Here is a 22,878-nt window from a genome sequence, read left to right on the forward strand (position 1 = left end):
TGCAAAAAAAAAAAAAAATCAGGCGCAGGGTAAACACTTTTTCACACCACTGTATATACAGTTTGTTACGGGAGCCAGTGACTTCCCAAGATCCCGATTGTCAGTGTGAACAATGAGGGAGTTGTCTTGGGAAGAAAATAACTGCACAGTTGCACATCACCGAGGATTTATCACTAACATTTGTGTAGAACCATGAGGGGACCTGTCCATATGTGGTGGCCGTGTGTGTATGTGTGTGTGTGTTTCCGATGACACTCAGGAGATGATTTTGAACAGCTGAGATCAGTTTGTGAGGAACCGAGCAATGGGGCAGCTGTACATCTCTGTCTTGGACATATATACACACACACACACACACAAACAGCGGTGGAATCCCAAGGTCCGACCCCCTTGAGACATAAGCCACACTGAGACCTTAATAAAGGCCTTGTTGTTTCAGGAGGTATAGCTGTTGGTTTCATGTTCATGTTCTCTACAAACCCATCTTTCCAGTTGCAGATTACATTGATCTTATTTTTATGCTTGGATTCTTCTCTATTTATTCTTATGAAGCATGCATGTGTTCAGCTTTGTATTTTACACACTGCGGTATGTCTAGTATAAACTATTAATGGTGGCGTGGCAATGAGAATAGCGGTCTAAATAAAACCGGGTTGCCATTAGTGTGTCAGCTGGCGTGCGACTTCTAAACCAATGGGATTGTTCGCTTGGTCAGATTTGTTTTAAGAGGGGGCGGAGCCGAGATGTCCAACAGGGTCACTGGGAGTGATGTAACTTTGTGTTTATTTTAAGCATATAGGTGTAAATGTAGACACACACACACACACACACACCAAGATTCTCGAACATAGTGTTCTTCACATGCAAAAACTTTTAACATGTACTTTTCTGGATCACTGACAATTGTACCAGATGACATAATTACCTCCACCAAGGCGGGAGGTATCACTTTGGTTGCTGTATGTTGTTTGTTTCCGTAGTTAGCAACCCAATTTAAACCTAACATCCACCTGCAGCATGCTAACAAATGGACACACAGCAAATGCAAATATGTCACTTCAAGATTTTTTTCTCCTAGCTGTGTGGCATGCATGCTAACCACTCGTCCACCGTGCAGTCTCCTTGGAAATCAGTGTAAAATCTAATCCATTGTTAGTCGTAAAAGTGTTTTTTTTTCACATTCAAGTCACAATGAAACCATCACCATTTGTCTCCAGAATAAAAAAATCATAGATTGTCATCCTAATCTAATCCATCGAATCTGAATGTCCCTGTTCATATGTCCGGAGAATTTGAGTTTTGAGTTCGGATAGAGCTACCTTCTGCCTCAGTATCAATAAATGGTCCAACCCATTCATCTTATAGTCATCAAAATCCTGTAAGGATCTGACAAACACTGGTTTTGCCAGAGCTTCAAGGGCTCGTGCAAGTTTTGGGGTCTTTTTCCAACAAGCATCGCATGAACAAAAACCCAGAAGAGCCTGGGGTGTCTCATAGGTGGAAAGAGTGACCATCTAGACACGAGGGCCGTTGTTAACAAGGGATAGGCCAGGAAGTGGGAGCGAGAGACACAGTGAGTAATACACTCATTGCCATTAATACTATTAGTGGCGTCTCCACTGCCTTCCGTCAGCTGCAGCTGTTGATCACGTTGGAGCAACACTGAGCGTTTTAGCATTGCATCACTCCCCCTGACTTCAGTGCAATGCCCTGACTTACCCTGCACTTATATGGCGCCTGTTTTGCACATCATGCTAAGGCACGGTGCATTTGGTGGCGTATGAGCCGCTCTTGCATGCTCTTGTCTGTGAGCACGTTTCACTTCCTTAGCAATGGCGACAATCCGCCCACGAGCTATTCATACAATGCGTGTCACAGGCATAGCGAGATGTTGGTCATGTTCTCCAATGCAGGGAACGCCGCCGAGGGACGATGTAACTTCCCAAGGAGCTTGTCCACTGGCATACATCAGAGACATTCCACCTCATCTGACACTCGTACATGGAATTCTGCAAATTTTCCGCACTGTTCTCCAAGGCATTCTGAAGTGCCTGTCAAAAAGACTGGCGTGTCCAAACAGCGGGCATCTGTAAAGTCTTAAAACAAGAGAGATAGGCTGCTATTTATTAATGCGGTCCTAAACAACATATCACTTTTAATGTTAATTCTGTATGTGAACAAATGTTGATATTGGTATATAAAAACATATTTGTCAATGGTTGTTTGCGTTATTAAAAAAAACAGTTTACACTGCTGATAATTTGTCATAGATTTGTGCAGGGTCCCTTTCTCTTCCATGTTGGTATGAGCAGTGTATGCAACCTATAGTTGACACCTACGTGTCATTCTGGGAACACACTAAATACTTCAGATGACTCAAAGGTTTACTTGGCAACCGATGGCTGTTTTAAGGGCATGGATACACTTTCAGCTTGGACCGAGCGCAAAGTCTTCACGGTACACAAAAAGAAATAAAAGGCTCGTTCCGTGTAATCGTTGTCTTATACGATAATGACAAATAGACCGCCCTGGTATTCATCACAAGCTTTGACATAGCCACCATGACAAAATGATTTGGATTCGTTCCCAGAAATGAATTAGGTGTAACAACCCCACACTGATTTTAGCTCACACATGATTACAATACAATGGTACCTTGGCTTTCGTTATTAATTCGGTCCAACGAAAACTGACATATGTGAAAAACCAAGCAATTTTTTCCTCACAAGAAATGTAACATCATTTTTACCTTATTGTGGTCTGTTTTTGGCATACGGCGAGACACAGGGGAGGAGAGCTACGCCAATTGTTTGCAATCTCTGTTTTGTCAACCCTTACAGGATTCCATAGTATAGTGCAAAACAAAAATGTTCAAAGTGCGGCCCCAGAGCCATTTGTGGCCTGCTGTGCATTCTAAAAATACAATCAAACAAGAAGAAAATCCGAAAAATTTGCAGTCATTTTACAAGAATAAAGTTGAATTATGGGCTGCGCGATGGATGAGTGGTTAGCCTGCAGGCCACACAGCTAGGAGACCCAAGTTCAATTCCACCCTCGGTCATCTCTGTGTGGAGTTTGCATGTTCTCCCCGTTCCAAAAACATGCTAGGTTAATTGGCGACTCCAAATTGTCAATAGGTATGAATGTGAGTGTGAATGGTTGTTTGTCTATATGTGCCCTGTGATTGGCTGGCGACCAGTCCAGGGTGTACCCTGCCTCTCGCCCGAAGACAGCTGGGATAGGCTCCAGCACCCCCACGATCCTCGTGAGGATAAGCGGTAGAAAATGAATGAATGAAAGTTGAATTATGATACATAATAAAATCATAATATTGCAAGAAAAGAAGTAATTTTCCTAGAACAAAGTCTGAGTATTATTATTAGTACTATCATTACTTTTATGAGTGGAATGGGCGAGACATTACTTAAGTTACCATCGAGTGCCTGAAAAAAGACTATTTGCATGAAATAAGTGTGTGGAAATTATTAGTAAAATTCATTCATTCATTTTCAACCGCTTATCCTCACAAAGGTCGCGAGGATGCTAAGCCTATCCCAGCTGTCTTCGGGCGAGAGGCGGGGTACACCCTGGACTGGTCGCCAGCCAATCACAGATCACATATAGACAAACTATTAGTAAAATAATTAGAATAATTAAAAAGAAACGTTCATTCAACTTGAGAAACAACTGGTAGTAGTTTAGTGGATATTGGATACTGCATATTTGTCACAACTTAATTTTAAAAAAAGAAGACATGGGTGTGAAATAAAAAAAATGAGGAAAGAATTTATTGCAAATAGCAATTAAACTGAAACAGGCTGTTCATCAGCCAATACAAAGTTTAATACTATAGCTATATAAGCCACTGAAAGACCCCATATAATATAAATAAAATGTTCCTAAAAGAACTCAATAATAAGTATCTGCAGCATTCTTGTTCATCACCTCTAAAATGGGCGTGGCCATGATTGATGCCAGTGTTTCCAGGAGGCTAGTGGGAATGTTGGTCCATGTGGTGAAGATGGCTTCACACGGGACATTCACTGTCTGGAACTGGTGTCCATTTTTGTCAACTTCACTTACCATCCATACCCTCAAGTTTACACCATATACATCACATATAAGTCCATTGTCTGTGATTGGGGTCGAGTGGTTAGCACGCAGACCTCACAGCTAGGAGACCAGGGTTCAAGTCCACCCTTCACCCTCGGCCATCTCTGTGTGGAGTTTGCATGTTAATTGGCGTCTCCAAATTGTCCATAGGTATGAATGTGAGTGTGAATGGTTGTTTGTCTATATGTGCCCTGTGATTGGCTGGCGACCAGTCCAGGGTGTACCCCGCCTCTCGCCCGAAGACAGCTGGGATAGGCTCCAGCACCCCCGCGACCCTCGTGAGGAAAAGCAGCAGAAAATGAATGAATGAATGTCTGTGATTGGCTGGTGACCAGTCCAGGGTGTACCTGCCTCCGGCCCGAAGCCAGCTGGGATAGGCTCCAGCATACTCCTGCAACCTAATGAGGATAAGCCCTATAGAAAATGCATGGATAATCCCATTGTGTTGTTTATAGTGTAATATTCGAACAACTGTATTCATATCATTTATTGCAACTCTATAATAAAAAATGACATTATTAATTACAGTAATACCTTTATTTTGTACTACATATGCTACTCTTACTTCTACCTGACTTCGGTTGAATGGCATGCATGCACTTAAACGGGCTACCTAATATTAAATAATTCAAAACACGTTCATTTAACTTGAGCTATACAGTACGTTGTATTATTTTTGTTTTTAATTATAGCACCAGGTTAGCAAGTGAAAACATTTTAATAGCCTGTATGGTAAGCCCATTGTGATATATTTTTACATAACAACCAGTCATGCAGCACAATTTTAATATGTACATGCAAGCAAATGTGTGGAAAAAAAGTGGGAGGAGTCAACACTAAAGATGTACAGGGCAGTCCTACTTACCCTCCACATCTCATTGCCGCAGCTGTTGTGGTGCTCACACACACACACACACACACGCACACACACAGTTGCGCACACACTTGTGCGGCATAAGTGCGCTCCTTCTTCAGCGTCCATTCTGGCTGCTTCACTCCTCTGCTCCACTACTGTCTATTGAGTTAGTTGTTGTTAGGAGTAGCATTACACCATCTGTACACACACACACATAAAAAGAACACACATAAAGTGTAATGTTGGTGCTTCATCGCTGGGGAAAGTCTGATTCAGCAGAAGAGTGAAGAAGCGCTCATTTACCATGAGCTGTTTGGATGTTATGTACCCAGCCTATGGACATTACTCGTCTTACTCTGCCAGCGCTCCTGCTTTCATCAACAGTCTACAGGTAGGCTCTCATCATATAGCTGATATTAATGCATGTCATTTCTTATCATACTGTATGATATTTACTCTCCTGCATTGTAAGTTGAGGAAAAACCTGTTTAATTCATTAATGTGCACTTGCAAATGTCAATGGTAAAAGAAACTATGGATTTAATAGTAATGTAATCATTTAATAAGCCATACAATAACCCAAAGCACTGAAATGTGCATATAAAGAAGAACATATTTTGTTGTTGCTTTAACAATATATCTACGGTATATATTTATACCTTTTAGCTACCTAGCTATATATTATGGCCTCTATACTTATATACTATATACAGTATGTATGAACGGGGGCAATATACACTGTTTATTTTATATCATGCATAAACATATACACTATATGCACTATATATATACATATATATATATGCACACACACACACACACGCACACACACACATATATAGTAAAGAGAGAGAGAGCTATCTACATATAGCCTATATATACTGTACAGTTTGAAGATAAGATAAGATATGCCTTTATTCGTCCCTTATTGGGGAAATTTGCATAATGTCTCACTATTTACAGTGCATATACTGTAGATACTTAGCTAGCTATCAATGTAGAGTACAGTCATCTACTTTTATCTACATATACCATAGTACCATAATAGTTGGCAAACGCATTTTCATTGAGGGCCAGGACCTCATGATATTATTACACAATTGCCCATTCAGTTGCTTATTATGTTTTTACTAACACATAGATGGATAATTTCTTTTGGAATGAAAAGTGAAGTTAGAAAGTTTTTGCAAATAAAAAAAAAATGCTTGGGATATCGTGTTGCATGATCAAATGATATACAATTTTAGAAGTATTGAAAGAAGTAAACTGAAAAGAGCAAATACATTTAGAAGGAAAAAGATGAAATGTGATATTGACACAGATTATTCCCAGGCATAATGTGGTGGCCAACATCTGGCTCTGGGGAGTTTGACACATGTGACATATACAGTACTGTAAAATGTTATATATATTTGTTGAGTTATCGACATATAGCTTCATATACCTCTCGATATATCCAAATATAATGTATACTCTACAAGAAAACTAAAAAACAAAAAAAGTTGTAATCCAATGAGAAAAAGTTGTCATTTTATCGAGATGAAAAATTTAGTTTCATGAAGTTGAAATAATAAAGAAAATATACATTCTTCTTTTAAAGTCGTAATGTTATGAGAAACTGAATAAATAAAGTTGTTATTTGGGGAAAATGTCAAAATATTATATGAAGAAAACTTTGAGAAAATGATGGAAAACAGCAAAACTGAAAAAAACAGCTGAATGTGACAAGTAAAAAGTCTAAATATTAAGAGAAAAAAGTTGCAATTTTACAAGATTAAACTTGCCATATTATGAGGAATAATAATGTAATTTTAGTTGTTATTTTTTTATGTTGGAATATTATGAGACACCCCCCCCCAAAAAAACTAAAAAAATTAATTTTTGGTAAGTAATTTCAATATCAAAATAAAGTTAATATCAAAAGAAAGTTTAAATATTTGAAAAAAGGTAAAAAAAAAAAAAAAGCAAAATGGGGGGAAAAGCAAAGTTGATAGTAATAATAGGCTTTTTTTCTTGAAAAATATAGTATTCACATTCTTGGCATATCTACTTTGTAAGTGACCGTTGCATTAATGTTGTTTTCGTTCCACGTTTTGGTCTTGGATTTCTGCCATCCAGGCCATTTTTGCCATTTTCTTTCTTATGGTGGTCATGAACACTGACCTAAATTGAGGCAAGTGAGTCCTGCAGTTCTTTGGATGTTGTTGTGGGACCTTTTGTGACCTCTCGGATGATCGTTGTTGCGCTCTGGGGTTAATTTGGTTGGCCGGCCACTCCTAGGAAGATTCACCATTGTTCCCTATTTTCACCAGGTGTAGATAATGGCTCTCACTGTGGTTTGTTGGAGTCCCAAAGCTTTAGAAATTGCTTTATAAGCTTTTCCACACGATAGATCTCAATTCATCTCGGTTATGTCACATAACCGAAGTGAAAAAACACAATTTTTCACACAATGTAGGTTTGGATTATCTTTCTCTCTTAATGAAAATTTGCATTTAAAAACAGCCTTTTATGTTCAGTTGTGTTATCATTGACTATTCTTTAAATTCGTTTGATGATCTGAAACATTTAAGTGTGACAAATATAACGATTTATGTACCTATAATAAGGTATATAATATAATATTAATAATAATATATATTAATAATATAATATTAGCATATGCTGCATGTAGTATATCTTCACACACTTAAGAGTCAATGTACATGGTGAAAATGTTTGGTTAGTATCTAACTACAATATACAGTACATCTCATGATAACCTCCCCCCACTTGACAGGCTCCCACCAGTATAACCAGCACCTCACCTCTGTGTCGGGACTTTATGGACACTCCAAGGGGTCCAGAAGGGATGTCCGGGGGCCAGGGCACCGTTGCCGGATCCACAACGTCATCCTCTTCATCGGCTTCCTCCTCCTCTTCCTCCTCGTCTTCATCCTCCTACACATCGGCAGCTCCACGGCCAGACGAGGGTGGTCCCAAGGACAAGCAGGAGGGCCCCGAGGCCGAGTACCTGACATCCCGCTGCGTCCTCTTCACCTACTACCAGGGGGACATCAGCACTGTGGTAGACGAGCACTTCTCTAGGGCACTCAGCTCCTACATGGATGGTGAAAGCAAGCGGCGGGCTTCGGAGCAGCAAGCTGCAGGTACCACAGGTAAATATCACAGGCATTTGCTCAAGTATACACAGTAACATTCATTCATTCATTCATTTCTTACCGCTTTTCCTCACGAGGGTCGTGGGGGGTGCTGGAGCCTATCCCACCTGTCTTTGGGCGAGAGGCGGGGTACACCCTGGACTGGTCGCCAGCCAATCACAGGGCACATATAGACAAACAACCATTCACACTCACATTCATACCTATGGACAATTTGGAGTCGCTAATTAACCTAGCATGTTTTTGGAATGTGGGAGGAAACCGGAGTACCCGGAGAAAACCCACGCATGCACGGGGAGAACATGCAAACTCCACACAGAGATGGCCGAGGGTGGAGTTGAACCCTGGTCTCCTAGCTGTGAGGTCTACACAGTGACATGTAGATATTTTTTGATACAGCTCTTCACATTACACTACACGAGAGTCTTTAGACCAGGGGTCTCAAACACGCGGCCCGCTGGCCAAATGTGGCCCGCAGGACACTAGTTTGAGGCCCCCGCCTTGATATGAAAGTTTAATGTTAGTGCGGCCCGCGCAAGTTTGATATGGATGCTGTATGGTATCATGTACCCAGAAAAAATGATTACGTTTGATTAATGTTCATGTTAAAGGTTAAATAACTGTTAATAGTTATCCTCCCTATCCATGTGGAAGTGGTAAGTTTTTGGCTATTTAAGTTTAAAGGAAATAACTTGAAGGCTACCGTTTAGGTCGCTAGCTCTCTAGTTTGCGAGTTAGCGTGTGTCTCAAGACCCTGCAGTTGCGCAATATGTTGTAAATAAAAAGAGTATAAATGTGACTATAGTCGTGTTTTGTCATGTCTACAGGGCTCTAATAATGCTTTTTTAATTTTAATCTGAAAACAAATAATTTGTCTACCCACCAACTATATGTGGTTTCTTAAGTTTTTATTATTTGCCGTTTTATTATTATTATTATATTTTTTTATTTATTACTGATTGATTTTCTTTATTCTTGATTTTAAATTTATTTTTCATTTTATTTTGTGTAGAAAAATAAAAAGTAACATATTTGAGAACAGTGGAAATTTTTTAATTTTTTTTGTTTTTAATAAATGCTTCTTTTTTTTTTTTTTTTGGAAAACCTGATGCAGCCCAGTCTCACCCAGACCCGAGCTCCAGTGGCCCCCAAGTAAATTGAGTTTGAGACCCCTGCCTTAGACTATGTGAGTAGTCATAGCAGTAAAACTAAGAAGCACAGCTCAGAAAAGGTTAGGGTAAGTAGCTATGTCACAACATTCATTCATTTACGTGCGTACAGGTGACAGAGTTGCCTGTGGGGCATCTTTTGGGCCACACAGAGCATCAAACAGGTGGGGTGACATGGCAGCTTTTTGCAACGGTTGTCTCTAGAAAGAGGCCAGGGCGTATGAGGTCGAAGGTCACTAGGGCCAGCCCGCAGGACTTCATTGACTTTGGGTCGAAAGGTGCATTTCAGAAATGTTTGTAATTTGAACACTGCTTAACCTCTGACTGGCTCCAAAGTATTTAAACAATTTTGATCCCGTCGGGAATAATCTGATCCGGTGTCAAACTGTGGCCATCATAAAACGCTGTCATAAAGTATAAAAAGAATCTAAATGAAGGATTAAACAGCTGACTTTGCGATTCTTTTCTATTTTCCTTTGTAGTTGTTTGATTTATTGTCACTTGAGCCAAATTATACTCTCACAGCCAGGACAGGAGCAAGTGTATTACTGGATTTGTTGCTATGCTCCCATGATGACACAATAGATGTTCTATGGTTACCATCACACTTTTGTGGCGGCATCACAAAACAACACAACATGGTTTGTGATGAAATACCCAAACCCTTGAACTTTGACATCCCATTTCAAGCATCCTAAAACCGGCTAAAACAGGGGTCTCAAACACGCGGCCCGTGGGCCAAATGTGGCCCGCAGGACACTTGTTTGAGGCCCCCACCTTGATATGAAAGTTTAATGTTAGTGCACAAGAAAATTTTTTTACGTTTGATTAATGTTCATGTTAAGTGTTAAATAACTGTTAATAGTTATCCTCTCTATCTGTGTGGAAGTGGTAAGTTTTTGGCTATTTAAGTTTAAAGGAAATAACTTGAAGGCTACCGTTTAGGTCGCTAGCTCTCTAGTTTGCGAGTTAGCATGTGTCTGAAGACCCTGCAGTTGCGCAATATGTTGTAAATAAATGTGAGTATAGTCATGTTTTGTCATGTCTAAAGGGCTCTAATAATGTTTTGTTCATTTTAATCTGAAAAAATAATTTGTCTACCCACCAACTATATGTGGTTTCTTAAGTTTTTATTATTTGCCGTTTTATTATTATTATTGTATTTATTTATTACTGATTGATTGATTTTCTTTATTCTTGATTAGTTTATTTATTTTTCATCATATTTTGTGTAGAAAAATAAAAAGTAAGATATTTGAGAACAGTGGAATGTTTTATCAGAGCTTTTCTTGTAGAAAATTGGAACCAAAGCGAAGTTTTAAATTTTTTTTTGCTTTTAATATATGCGTTTTTTTTTTTTTTGGAAAACCTGATGCAGCCCAGTCTCACCTAGACCCGAGCTCCAGTGGCCCCCAAGTAAATTGAGTTTGAGACCCCTGGTCTAAAATGATGGTAAAATATTGAACCTTGCATAATCGGTGCGGTGTTAAAAAGCTACTCGCTGGTCATTTTAACGTTGTAGTCTTACCTGCATTCTTTGTGACCTGACTATTGCACGTCTTCATTTCAAGCGCAACGCACGTCCTGCCTCACAACAGATGCTATGTTTGTACATGGCTGTAAGCGCACAGCCTCGCTTCCTGGCGTATCCTCCTTCAAAGATGTCGCCCCCCTACAATGGTCCGCCGTCAGATTTATACACACCATGTGATCGGACACTACCCGCCGCCATGGTGTCTTTTTTCAGCGGAATATCTAAATATAAAAGTCTGCTCCTGAAAACATATAATGGCCTGCTGACATTCTGTCAAGGGCGAGGAGGTGGAGGATGGCAGAGGGTTGGTGGGGGGGTGGTGTGCAGAGAAAACAACAGGTGGGGGTGCAGGAGACAGAGAAGCGGGGCCGCCGGAGCTTGCACAGGCTCAGTGTTGAGTGTGTTTTGGGGCTTTCACAAGGGCTAGGTTGACATGGGAGTGAGAGATGTCACCACAGAGAGTGATTTAAGGCTGTAGGTCACAGCGTCTGCCTTATATAGCATTCAGGGATATAGGGTCTCTCTCTTTACCTCCCTCTCTCCCGCTCCGTTACATGTGGTTGTGTTTATTTTTGTGTCTTGTTGGAGCTAGCACTGTGTGACGGTATGATCCAATGGGGAAGATATCTGGGCAAGAGGGCTTTGCGGTCATGTAACTGCCATCTACTATTTAACATGCACTTGCTCCTCTTTTTACGCCCCCGTTCAGCTCAGCAGCCGATGCATGGGGATCAAACGGGTTCTAGGATTCAACCATAGACTCTACAATACGAGAATTTGGCGGTATTGCATAAAACAAGTCGGAAAGCAATGTTGTTCCACTCCAGTACTGTAGGTGGTGGTATTGTGCATAGCACATGTGATCCAGCCTACCCCCTCGACCCTAATGAGGATAAGCGGCATAGAAGATGGATGGAGGGGTGGAATATTTTCAAAGTTATGGCATACAAAACTTGTTTACAATCTTCTAAATGACTTTTAAGTACTGTGTACTTGCAACAGCAGGTATCATGGTCTACAAGCAACAAATACTTTAGCCGATGCTTTGCTTCATTATGTTTGGGATGGCAGGAGGGTGCATGGTTGGTGAGAGGGGTAGCGTGAATGTATAAAAAAAAAAGAATGCAGGCATTCTTGCATGTAGTTAGTATCCATGGGAGAGTCCTTGACAAAATACACTGCTAATTAGCAGATTAGACACACAAATACTTTATATTTGAGGCCCCCGCCTTGACATGACAGTTTAATGTTAGTGCGGCCCGCGCAAGTTTGATATGGATGCTGTATGGTATCATGTACCCAGAAAAAATTATTACGTTTTATTAATGTTCATGTTAAAGGTTAAATAACTGTTAATAGTTATCCTCCCTATCTGTGTGGAAGTGGTAAGTTTTTGGCTTTTTAAGTTTAAAGGAAATAACTTGGAGGCTACCGTTTAGGTCGCTAGCTCTCTAGTTTGCGAGTTAGCATGTGTCTCAAGACCCTGCAGTTGCGCAATATGTTGTAAATGTGACTATAGTCGTGTTTTGTCATGTCTACAGGGCTCTAATAATGCTTTGTTCATTTTAATCTGAAAAAAATAATTTGTCTACCCACCAACTATATGTGGTTTCTTAAGTTTTTATTATTTGCCGTTTTATTATTATTATTATATTTATTTATTACTGATTGATTTTCTTTATTCTTGATTTGTTTATTTATTTTTTATCTTATTTTGTGCAGACAAATAAAAAGTAAGATATTTGAGAACAGTGGAATGTTTTATCAGAGCTTTTATTGTAGAAAATCGGAACCAAAGCACTGAAAAAGATTGTAAATTTTTCTGTTTTTAATAAATGCGTTTTTTTTGGGGGGGGAAACCTGATGCGGCCCAGTCTCACCCAGACCCTAGCTCCAGTGGCCCCCAAGTAAATTGAGTTTGAGACCCCTGCTTTATATCTATGTATGTAATTATAGCGAAATATAATAGCGGTTGAGGCTATTATATAGCGGTTGAATGCTGTTCAAAATACCGCTGTGAGTGACAATGATGGTTGCGTGTGTTCGAGAGATGAGGAAGAGTGGCTCAGACATTTTGATGAGCTGGTATCGTAAAAAACAAGGACCTGACAAATTCTGAGTCTGCTGGTGTCATAAATTAGATGAGTAAATTTTACTCCCACCCCCTTCCAAACCAAGAGATGATCTCCTAACAACTTAGACAAAGCGAGGTTTTCTTCCTGACGCTCCCACTCACTGGTGACCTGGAGAGATGCAGTCCTGACACAGTAACCCGCTTGTTCCTAAGTTAGCAAGCCGGCGTTATGATCAATGAAGCAGGCTACAGTATAAAGAATGTAGATAAGTAAATAAGTAAAGAGAGCCATTGTATGGTGATGTTAACCAGTATCCCACTGTCCACCCTCCCACAGAAGCCCCCTCACCAAGTAGCCGACGAAGCTTCCCTCCATCCTTCTGGGACAGTAACTACGCCTCGCCTCAAAGCCGTTCCCACTGCGAAACAGGAGCAGCTTCGTATACCATGGATCCTTACGCGTCAGGACTTCACCCAGGACTGCCGCACCCGCACGCCCACCCTCACTCACACGCTCACCCTCACGCCCATCCTCCTCACCCGGCAGAGAGCTGGGGATACCCCCAGGCCCAGGCTTACGGGCCCCCCAGGCCTCTACATGAACTGTACTCCCCTTCAGCTTTGGAGCCACACTACGGGCCCCTGCTCATGCCCACCGTGCGGGCGCCTCACCTGCCGACCTTGCCCAGCCATTATGAAGTAAGCAAGCTGGAGCCCACGGCTTCCTGGCCAGGTCTGCTCCCACCAGGGGACGTCGGACAGACGCTGGCCCTCAACATGGATGCAGGTAATCACACAATGGGTCCTCTACTAGCCTACTTTAGGGGTCATCTCTCACATGAACGTGAAGCTCTACTGTTGAACACCATGTCGTTCTTTTGTATGAACACCAATATAGAATAGCATCGAATTTCCACCTTTTCGGAGATGTAACAGGCGCAGTGTGGGGTAAAAGTACTCCCCGATGCTCCACAGAGGCATGGAGTATTTTGTTGTGTTGAAAAGCAATTGTTGCAGTCCAGTGATTGTTTTTATACGTCACACCGGATGCTCATCGCGTAGCTACTTATCCGACTGTGGGTTGTGGAAATATCTCAGAATTCATGCTATTGTGAAAAAGCCAAAGGAGTATAAATATCTAGTCACATGATGCAGCATTCCGATTATAGAGGTTTTGATGCTTTCTAGGAACAACCTCAGTTTTCGTTGTTGAAAATTCGTCCTTGGTTTTAGTACATTTACTTGGTTTACATTCTGTATCCTTCTGTACTGCATCCTTAGGCAAAATTAAGTTTTTTAATGTGACTGGGTGGCACAGTGGTCTAGTGGTTAGCGCGCAGACCTCACAGCTAGGAGACCAGGGTTCAATTCCACCCTCGGCCATCTCTGTGTGGAGTTTGCATGTTCTCCCCATGCATGCATGGGTTTTCTCCGGGTACTCCGGTTTCCTCCCACATTCCAAAAACATGCTAGGTTAATTGGCGACTCCAAATTGTCCATAGGTATGAATGTGAGTGTGAATGGTTGTTTGTCTGTATGTGCCCTGTGATTGGCTGGCGACCAGTCCAGGGTGTAACCCGCCTCTCGCCCAAAGACAGCTGGGATAGGCTCCAGCACCCCCGCGACACTTGTGAGGAAAAAGCGGTAGAAAATGAATGAATGAATGAATGAATGAGTGTGACTGCTTAATCACCTGTCAACGGGCCAAAGAAAATTGCAAGTGCCAGCAATTTGATAAAGGTGAAAAACACCATTGAATTCTATCTCACTAGAATGCATAGGATGTGAGCAGCAACAATAACGTCCATCCATTTGTCATTTATTATTATTTCACATTGTTTTCAGCATGTAAAACTATAATTATTCTTTGTAAAATGTAATTTTTATTCATATTTTTGAATGTCTGGAATGTATGAATTGGATTTACATTACAGTAATCCCATGCCACTTTGAATTCCTCCTTGTTTTGTGGTTGAATAAGGCGGATTATTAGCCCCAAATATTCATATCTAAGCAACGGATGCTTACCTAAATTAAGCATTTAATTAACTAAAATAGAAATAATGCGCATATAAGACGCATTCAACACATTTACACATTTACATTTATATTTACAACACATTTACAGCAACACACATGAGCAGAATAATATGAACACAATAATGATGCGTATAAGGGTAATTGATGAAACAATATCACCGCAGGAAATACTGCACAGAACAGGAAGTGAAAAACAAACCCTCCCAATGCTGACTGTGAATCTATATTATATTTTATTCATGTCTGAAGCAGCTTATTTTCTCTTAGTATAGCTATGATATCGGGCAATACGAGTGCAATGGTGACTATAGGGGTGTTATTTCATGTATGGAGGGCTCTAATTATGATAGCAGTCAGCACCACCATTCAATATTCATTCATTCATTCATTCATTTTCTACCGCTTTTTCCTCACGAGGGTCGCGGGGGTGCTGGAGCCTATCCCAGTTGTCTCCGGACAAGAGGCGGGGTACACCCTGGACTGGTCGCCAGCCAATCACAGGGCACATATAGACAAACAACCATTCACACTCACATTCATACCTGTGGACAATTTGGAGTCGCCAATTAACCTAGCATGTTTTTGGAATGTGGGAGGAAACCGGAGTCCATTCAATATTCATTCATTCATTTTCTACCGTTTTTCCTCACGAGGGTTGCGGGGGGTGCTGGAGCCTATCCCAGTTGTCTCCGGACAAGAGGCGGGGTACACCCTGGACTGGTCGCCAGCCAATCACAGGGCACATACAGTGAAGAAAATAAGTATTTGAACACCCTGCTATTTTGCTATTTCTCCCACTTAGAAATCATGGAGGGGTCTGAAATTTTCATCGTAGGTGCATGTCCACTGTGAGAGAGATAAACTAAAAAGAAAAATCCAGAAATCACAATGCATGATTTTTTAACAATTTATTTGTGTGATACAGCTGCAAATAAGTATTTGAACACCTGTGTATCATCTAGAATTCTGACCCTGAAAGACCTGTTAGTCTGCCCATTAGAAGTCCACCTGCACTCCATGTATCATCCTGAATCAGATGCACCTGTTTGAGGTCGTTAGCTGCATAAAGACACCTGTCCACCCCATACAATCAGTAAGACTTTAACTTGTAACATGGCGAAGACCAAAGAGCTGTCCAAAGACACCAGAGACAAAATTGTACACCTCCACAAGGCTGGAAAGGGCTACGGAGCAATTACCAAGCAGCTTGGTGAAAAAAGGTCCACTGTTGGAGCTATCATTAGAAAATGGAAGAAGCTAAACATGACGGTCAATCTCAATCGGAGTGGAGCCCCATGCAAGATATCACCTCGTGGGGTCTCAATGATTCTAAGAAAGGTGAGGAATCAGCCCAGAACTACATGACAGGACTTGGTCAATGACCTGAAAAGAGCTGGGACCACCGTTTCCAAGGTTACTGTAGGTAATACACTAAGACGTCATGATGTGAAATCATGCATGGCACGAAAGGTTCCCCTGCTTAAACCAGCACATGTCAAGGCCCGTCTTAAGTTTGCATATGACCATTTGGATGATACAGAGGAGTCATGGGAGAAAGTTTTATGGTCAGATGAGACCAAAATAGAACTTTTTGGTCATAATTCCAATAAGCGTGTTTGGAGGAAGAAGAATGAAGAGTACAATCCGAAGAACACCATCCCTACTGTGAAGCATGGGGGTGGTAGCATCATGCTTTGGGGGTGTTTTTCTGCACATGGGACAGGACGAGTGCACTGCATTAAAGAGAGGATGACTGGGGCCGTGTATTGTGAGATTTTGGGGAACAACCTCCTTCCCTCTGTCAGAGCATTGAAGATGGGTCGTGGCTGGGTCTTCCAACACGACAACGACCCGAAGCACACAGCCAGGAAAACCAAGGAGTGGCTCCGTAAGAAGCATATCAAGGTTCTAGCATGGCCCAGCCAGTCTCCAGACCTGAACCCAATCGAAAATCTTTGGAGGGAGCTCAAACTCCGTGTTTCTCAGCGACAGCCCAGAAACCTGACTGATCTAGAGAAGATCTGTGTGGAGGAGTGGGCCAAGATCCCTCCTGCAGTGTGTGCAAACCTGGTGAAAAACTACAGGAAACGTTTGACCTCTGTAATAGCAAACAAAGGCTACTGTACCAAATATTAACATTCATTTTCTCAGGTGTTCAAATACTTATTAGCAGCTGTATCACACAAATAAATTGTTAAAAAATCATGCATTGTGATTTCTGGATTTTTCTTTTTAGTTTATCTCTCTCACAGTGGACATGCACCTACGATGAAAATTTCAGACCCCTCCATGATTTCTAAGTGGGAGAAATAGCAAAATAGCAGGGTGTTCAAATACTTATTTTCTTCACTGTATAGACAAACAACCATTCACACTCACATTCATACCTATGGACAATTTGGAGTCGCCAATTAACCTAGCAAGTTTTTGGAATGTGGGAGGAAACCGGAGTACCCGGAGAAAACCCACACATGCACGAGGAGAACATGCAAACTCCACCGTTCAATATATCGCTGTTAATTGGTTCCATTAAATGAATTGCCGCAAAGTCGGATTCCACATTTATTAATAGCATATTTTCTAGTTAGAGCATAGAAAACTGTTTAAGGCACTAGTAGAGCCCTCTGGGCATACAATGACACCATACATTTGTACTTTTATGACATAAAAATAGTAAACCTAAAACAGAAAATAAGGCATATTAGACAAAAATAAGACACAACATAGACATGCACTTTAGTATTGGGAAAATTCCCAATGCCTTTTATTTCTGGACATTGTACTACCTGCAGTGGCTACTGTCCGATCAATGTAACATCACCAGTGCAGAATACTACATATCACGTCTTTGAATGCACCTTCAAAATGTCTTACATTTGTATTTTTGTCCATTTAGTAGCCATTGTTATGCTTAAAATGGTTAATTTAGACCAAGAACATGTAAAATTTGGTTAAATGTTCACTTTTTTTTTAAAAAAAGAGGCCCAAGTCAGCCATGAAATTGTAACTTATTAATGAATTTATTCTGGAAAACAGTGATAGTGAAACCGCACAATTTGAACTGAAAATTGGTAAGGGATGGATGTACAAATTAATGTGATGAATGTGCAAATTAATAACAATGCTCTTTGGACACCCCTGATTTAGAAGGTCTCATCTATCTGCAAAGAGAGGAATATAGAAATAAAATATAATATATAGAAGCGGTATAGAAAATGGATGGATGGAAAATATATAAAAATATTAAATATATAAAAATATTGCACAAAAATGGAAAAGCAATTTTGATCCTAAATACATGTAATTTTTAATGTAATTTTTATGTAATCTTTTAAAAAAGAAATGTACAAATTTGGAGAGCACAGGTCACGAGTGTCAGTCTTTGTAACGCATTGAGACACGCATACATTTGCGGCCTTTGTTGAACACCCTCAACCACCCACCATTGTGGACACCAGCACAAACACCTTCTAATCATCACATTAGCCTTCTTCAACAAAATGTTCGGCCCCAAGCAGGCTCCATGACAACGTGCGCTCCGTTGTTGTCCGACATGCTCCTAATCATCGCTCTCTCTATTCTGTCAGGCCTCCAGCAGCACAAGAAAGGCAAAGAGCTGTACTGGTTCTAACAAGGCCCTCAGTCACATTGACCAGCCATTTACCACAGCCAATTAGTCCTTGGACCCGCTCCGCTATTGAAGACGCGTGTCCCCTTTATCCCAATCCCCCTCCCCAGCACCAGCAGCAGCAGCATACATCTGCATCCATACACCCCGCACCCCCTCCTCTTGGCTTCACACTTGACAGGATACAGCTCCAGGTGGATGTGAGTGCACCATGGAGATAACACATAATCTGGACCGGCTAGCCATGCCCCTCTCCCCGGGCAGACCCATGTTGGACCTGGAAAGACTTTTGCTGATGAAGGGATGGACCTAGGGGGAGTCACTCCAATGTGCCTGGTTATCTGCATTTCATGTCTTTTGTTTGCTATACTGTGGCTGTCATCATCCACCAATAAGTATGGACTTTGTGACTATATTCATTTGCTCTCTGGAATAAAGTGTTTCTATTTATTGGTGTTCCTTCTTTTGAATGGTTTGGTTTATAGGCCAGTGCTTCTGCAATGATTGTGGATGCTTTTATTGTGTTTTTCCAAAAAGAAAAAAGAAAAAAAAAAAGACGAGCCTAATTGGAAAAATAATAATTTTTAATTGTATTTTTTTGCTCATTCTTGTCAGTTGTGTTCTTTGCATTTTAGGCTTATAGTTATCCATCTTTAAAGCTATTTTGTATCACGACTTACTTTTTGTGTGTGACATTTTTGTTTCTTGATTTATTTTGTTGTCTGGAAAGATTGTGATATCAATAAATATTTTTTTGAGGGTAAAATTCCAGACTTCCTCAAAAGGTATTAAATATGAAGATGCGCACCTCACAAAAAACAAATGACAAACTTTGTCACTTTCTCATGTTAGTCTTAGTCTTAAACTTTTGACTGGTACTTTATGTCGGGCCAGTCTTCCAAGGACCACGCTAATTTATTTTTAATATAATTCATTCATTTTCTACCGCTTTTTCCTCACGAGGGTCGCAGCGGTGCTGGAGCCTATCCTAGCTGTCTTCCGGCGAGAGGCGGGGTACACCCTGGACTGGTGGCCAGCCAATCACAGGGCACATATAGACAAACAACCATTCACACTCACATTCATACCTATGGACAATTTGGATTCGCCAATTAAACTAGCATGTTTTTGGAATGTGGGAGGAAACCGGAGTACCCGGAAAAAAACAACGAACATGTAAACTCCACACAGAGATGGCTGAGGGTGGAATTGAACCCTGGTCTCCTAGCTGTGAAGTCTGCGTGCTAACCACTCAACTGCCGTGCCGCCCACTTTTAATATAATAATAATCCAATATATATATATATATATATCTAATATACATATTTATTTACTAATTAACGTTTTAAAGGGGACTTATGCTAATTTTTCGGTCCTTTTTTTGAGTTGTGGACTCCCATAGAGCAGCTACTCACAATAACCCACACAGAAAGCTTTCTACATCTGCACCTATTCCAGCTATATTTCCTTGATTTTCCAAAACAGTTTGTTTTATTTATTCAACCCACGGCCCACCTCCGGCCACGCCCACTCCACTGTGATTGGTCACACTCTTCTTAACCGAACATGTTTTTGGAACGTGGGAGGAAGCCGGAGTACACGCATGCACGGGGAGAGCATGCAAACTCCACACAGAGATGGGTGGAATCGAACTCGGGTCTCCTAGCTGAGCGCTAACCGCTCATACACCGTGCAGCCTTGAAAATGCTTAATTTGTGAGGGGGTGGGGGTTAAGTTAGCTTAAATATGCCCCCCAACCCTAATGAGGATTAGAAAATAAACAAATAAATTATCTGTTTCATGGTTGAACAGTCTATTATTTTAGTTTATTATTTGGTTAATCCTACTGTAAATTCAGCATTTTCAATAAAAAAAAATTGGCAAAATGATTGAAAATACAAAGTGGGACTTGCATCCCGGTGTACATGTTACCACATGACTGAGCTTCACACTTTGGGGGGAAATTTCTTGGCCGTTGCCAGCACATAGAGGAAGTAGAGTATCAGAAGTCGTACTTATGAAGCAAGTACTCCAATTGCAAGAGGGGCGTACTGGCTTTCTAGGCACCTAAGGCTATCGTCACCAGGAGAAAAGACGCCTGCCATGGCCGGTAAGGTGCTTTCATGTCGGCTACGCTATGCGTGTAGCTGCCATGCGTCTATGGAGGTTGGGAGAACCTGAGTGTACAGCAAGAGGAGTACGTTGCCCGTTATGGGAGGAGCCGCTACCGTGGCCAGGTAATATACACAATGTACTTGCAACACACGCAAGGGTCACACACTCTTCCTCTGTTTTGCTAAAGGTTTTTTCCTTTGTGCACGCACAAAATAATTTGCATGCCAATTTTCTTCCAACGGGTTTTGTGTGCTGTCTCTGCGGTTTTGAAAATCCATGCAGGCCGTGTGCGTGTTTCCTGCGTTTTCCCTCATTTTTACACACAACCATTACATATGTCAGGATGTAACTCCCCCTTAAGGCATTGGAAAGAGATGACCGAGTGTAATACCTGTAAAAATAATAATGGGGCCTTGGAAGTAATGTGTGAGACTAAAATTGACTGTTAGTTGAGTGCTAGCAGCAGGTTAGTTAGTTTAGAGAGGGGCCGGCAGCAGCTCCTGTGTGAATGTTCACTGCATGTGTTCTCTGTTTGTTGATTAAGTGATTGAAGTGCATCGTGAGTCTTTCCTTAACCACAAACAGCAGCAGTAGCGTCGTATTTAACAATGGTCTCGAGGTGTCAGTGATGTTAATGTTGATAAGGCCGGGAAGTGCACTGTCAATGCTAACATGTAAGTCTGTCTATTTTGTATTATTATGTCTACTAATATCTGGAAACACAAGTATAAAGGTGGGCGGCACGGCGGTCGAGTGGTTAGCTCGCAGACCTCACAGCTAGGAGACCAGGGTTCAATTCCACCCTCGGCCATCTCTGTGTGGAGTTTGCATGTTCTCCCCGTGCATGCGTGGGTTTTCTTCGGGTACTCCGGTTTCCTCCCACATTCCAAAAACATGCTAGGTTAATTGGCCACTCCAAATTGTCCATAGGTATGAATGTGAGTGTGAATGGTTGTTTGTCTATATTTGCCCTGTGATTGGCTGGCGACCAGTCCAGGGTGTACCCCGCCTCTCGCCCGAAGACAGCTGGGATAGGCTCCAGCACCCCTGCGACCCTTGTGAGGAAAAAGCGGTAGAAAATGAATGAATGAATGAAGTATAAAGGTGACTATAGGGGTGTTATTTAATGTATATGGGGCTCTACTAATGGTAAAAAGTGTATTTAGAAAGTCAGAAATAGGTTTTCTCTGCTCTGTATGAAATATTCCATTTATTAATACTGAATCCTACTTCATGAAAATTCACTTATCATAGTCGGGCCTGGAACCAATTAACTGTGCTAAACAAAGGACGACTGTAGTTTGTTCGAATATTGTACAAAAACCAAATAAATGGAAACTTGCTGTACTCACTGTGCCACAATTTCAAAACTGCAACAAAATTGAAACAATTAATCGTAAAGATAAAGATTCTGTCAATATGGAACCAATCTTAACAGCAAACTTGTCCAATTGCTATTTGAGGATCGGCACGGTGAGCTCTCGAGACAGAAGCGGCATCCCCATCCGATCAAGGACGCAGTGCGCCTTGTCTCATTTAAAAGGCCTGCCATTTGAATTCCTGCTGGCATTCGCACTTTGTCACCTATAAAGTGGGAACGAGTGCCGAATGCCAGCTATGTGCAACCGGAGAAGACGCCAAGCATCCCAGCTATGCGACCAATGTTGTTGTGTTATTGATCCGATAATCAGATTATCCACCAAGGTATGCCAGCCTGGGCCACTATCACAATTTAGCGGCTGTTATGTGTGAATCCTTGCCCCCCTCCACCCCCACACCGTGCATTTGGGAGCAGCCAACTATGTGATTGGCTCTAAGCTGGGGAAATGTGTACAGTAATGAAATTAAAAGAGGCCAAGCATCTTTAGTGCCTTTTCACACTTGACACTTGGCCTCATGATCGCATTGGATCCACCAGGATGTACTTGACTGGTAGTATGTGGCCACAGCTATTATCACATTAAAAGCTTAAATATCAATAAACACAAGGTGGCATCAATAACAGCTATTTTCATTTCATAAAAGCCAGTGGAAACTTAAGAGATACGCATTTGCACATTAAAAGTGATTGTGTAAGACAACATAACATATGGTGGGCTTTGTAATGAATTATGTGAAGGGAATGTTATTTACATGTGAATAAGCTGTACTGCAATAAGAAACAAGTTAAATGCTGCCCTCTGCTGCT

General features: G+C 41.3%; 1 protein-coding gene across 1 annotated transcript; it reads left to right on the forward strand.

Moving 5' to 3' along the window:
• Window positions 1-5,109: 5,109 nt before the first annotated feature.
• Window positions 5,110-19,328, forward strand: vgll2b (vestigial-like family member 2b). Its single transcript, XM_058090521.2, has 4 exons — window positions 5,110-5,360; window positions 7,749-8,127; window positions 13,245-13,694; window positions 18,535-19,328. Exons 1-4 carry the CDS (start codon window positions 5,274-5,276, stop codon window positions 18,576-18,578), a joined length of 960 nt encoding a protein of 319 aa, XP_057946504.2. The 5' UTR covers window positions 5,110-5,273; the 3' UTR covers window positions 18,579-19,328.
• Window positions 19,329-22,878: the final 3,550 nt, after the last annotated feature.

The sequence above is a fragment of the Doryrhamphus excisus genome, linkage group LG14 (genome assembly GCF_037039965.1).
Source record: "Doryrhamphus excisus strain RoL-2023G ecotype Guam linkage group LG14, RoL_Dexc_Guam_v1.1, whole genome shotgun sequence".
Lineage (NCBI taxonomy): Eukaryota > Metazoa > Chordata > Actinopteri > Syngnathiformes > Syngnathidae > Doryrhamphus > Doryrhamphus excisus.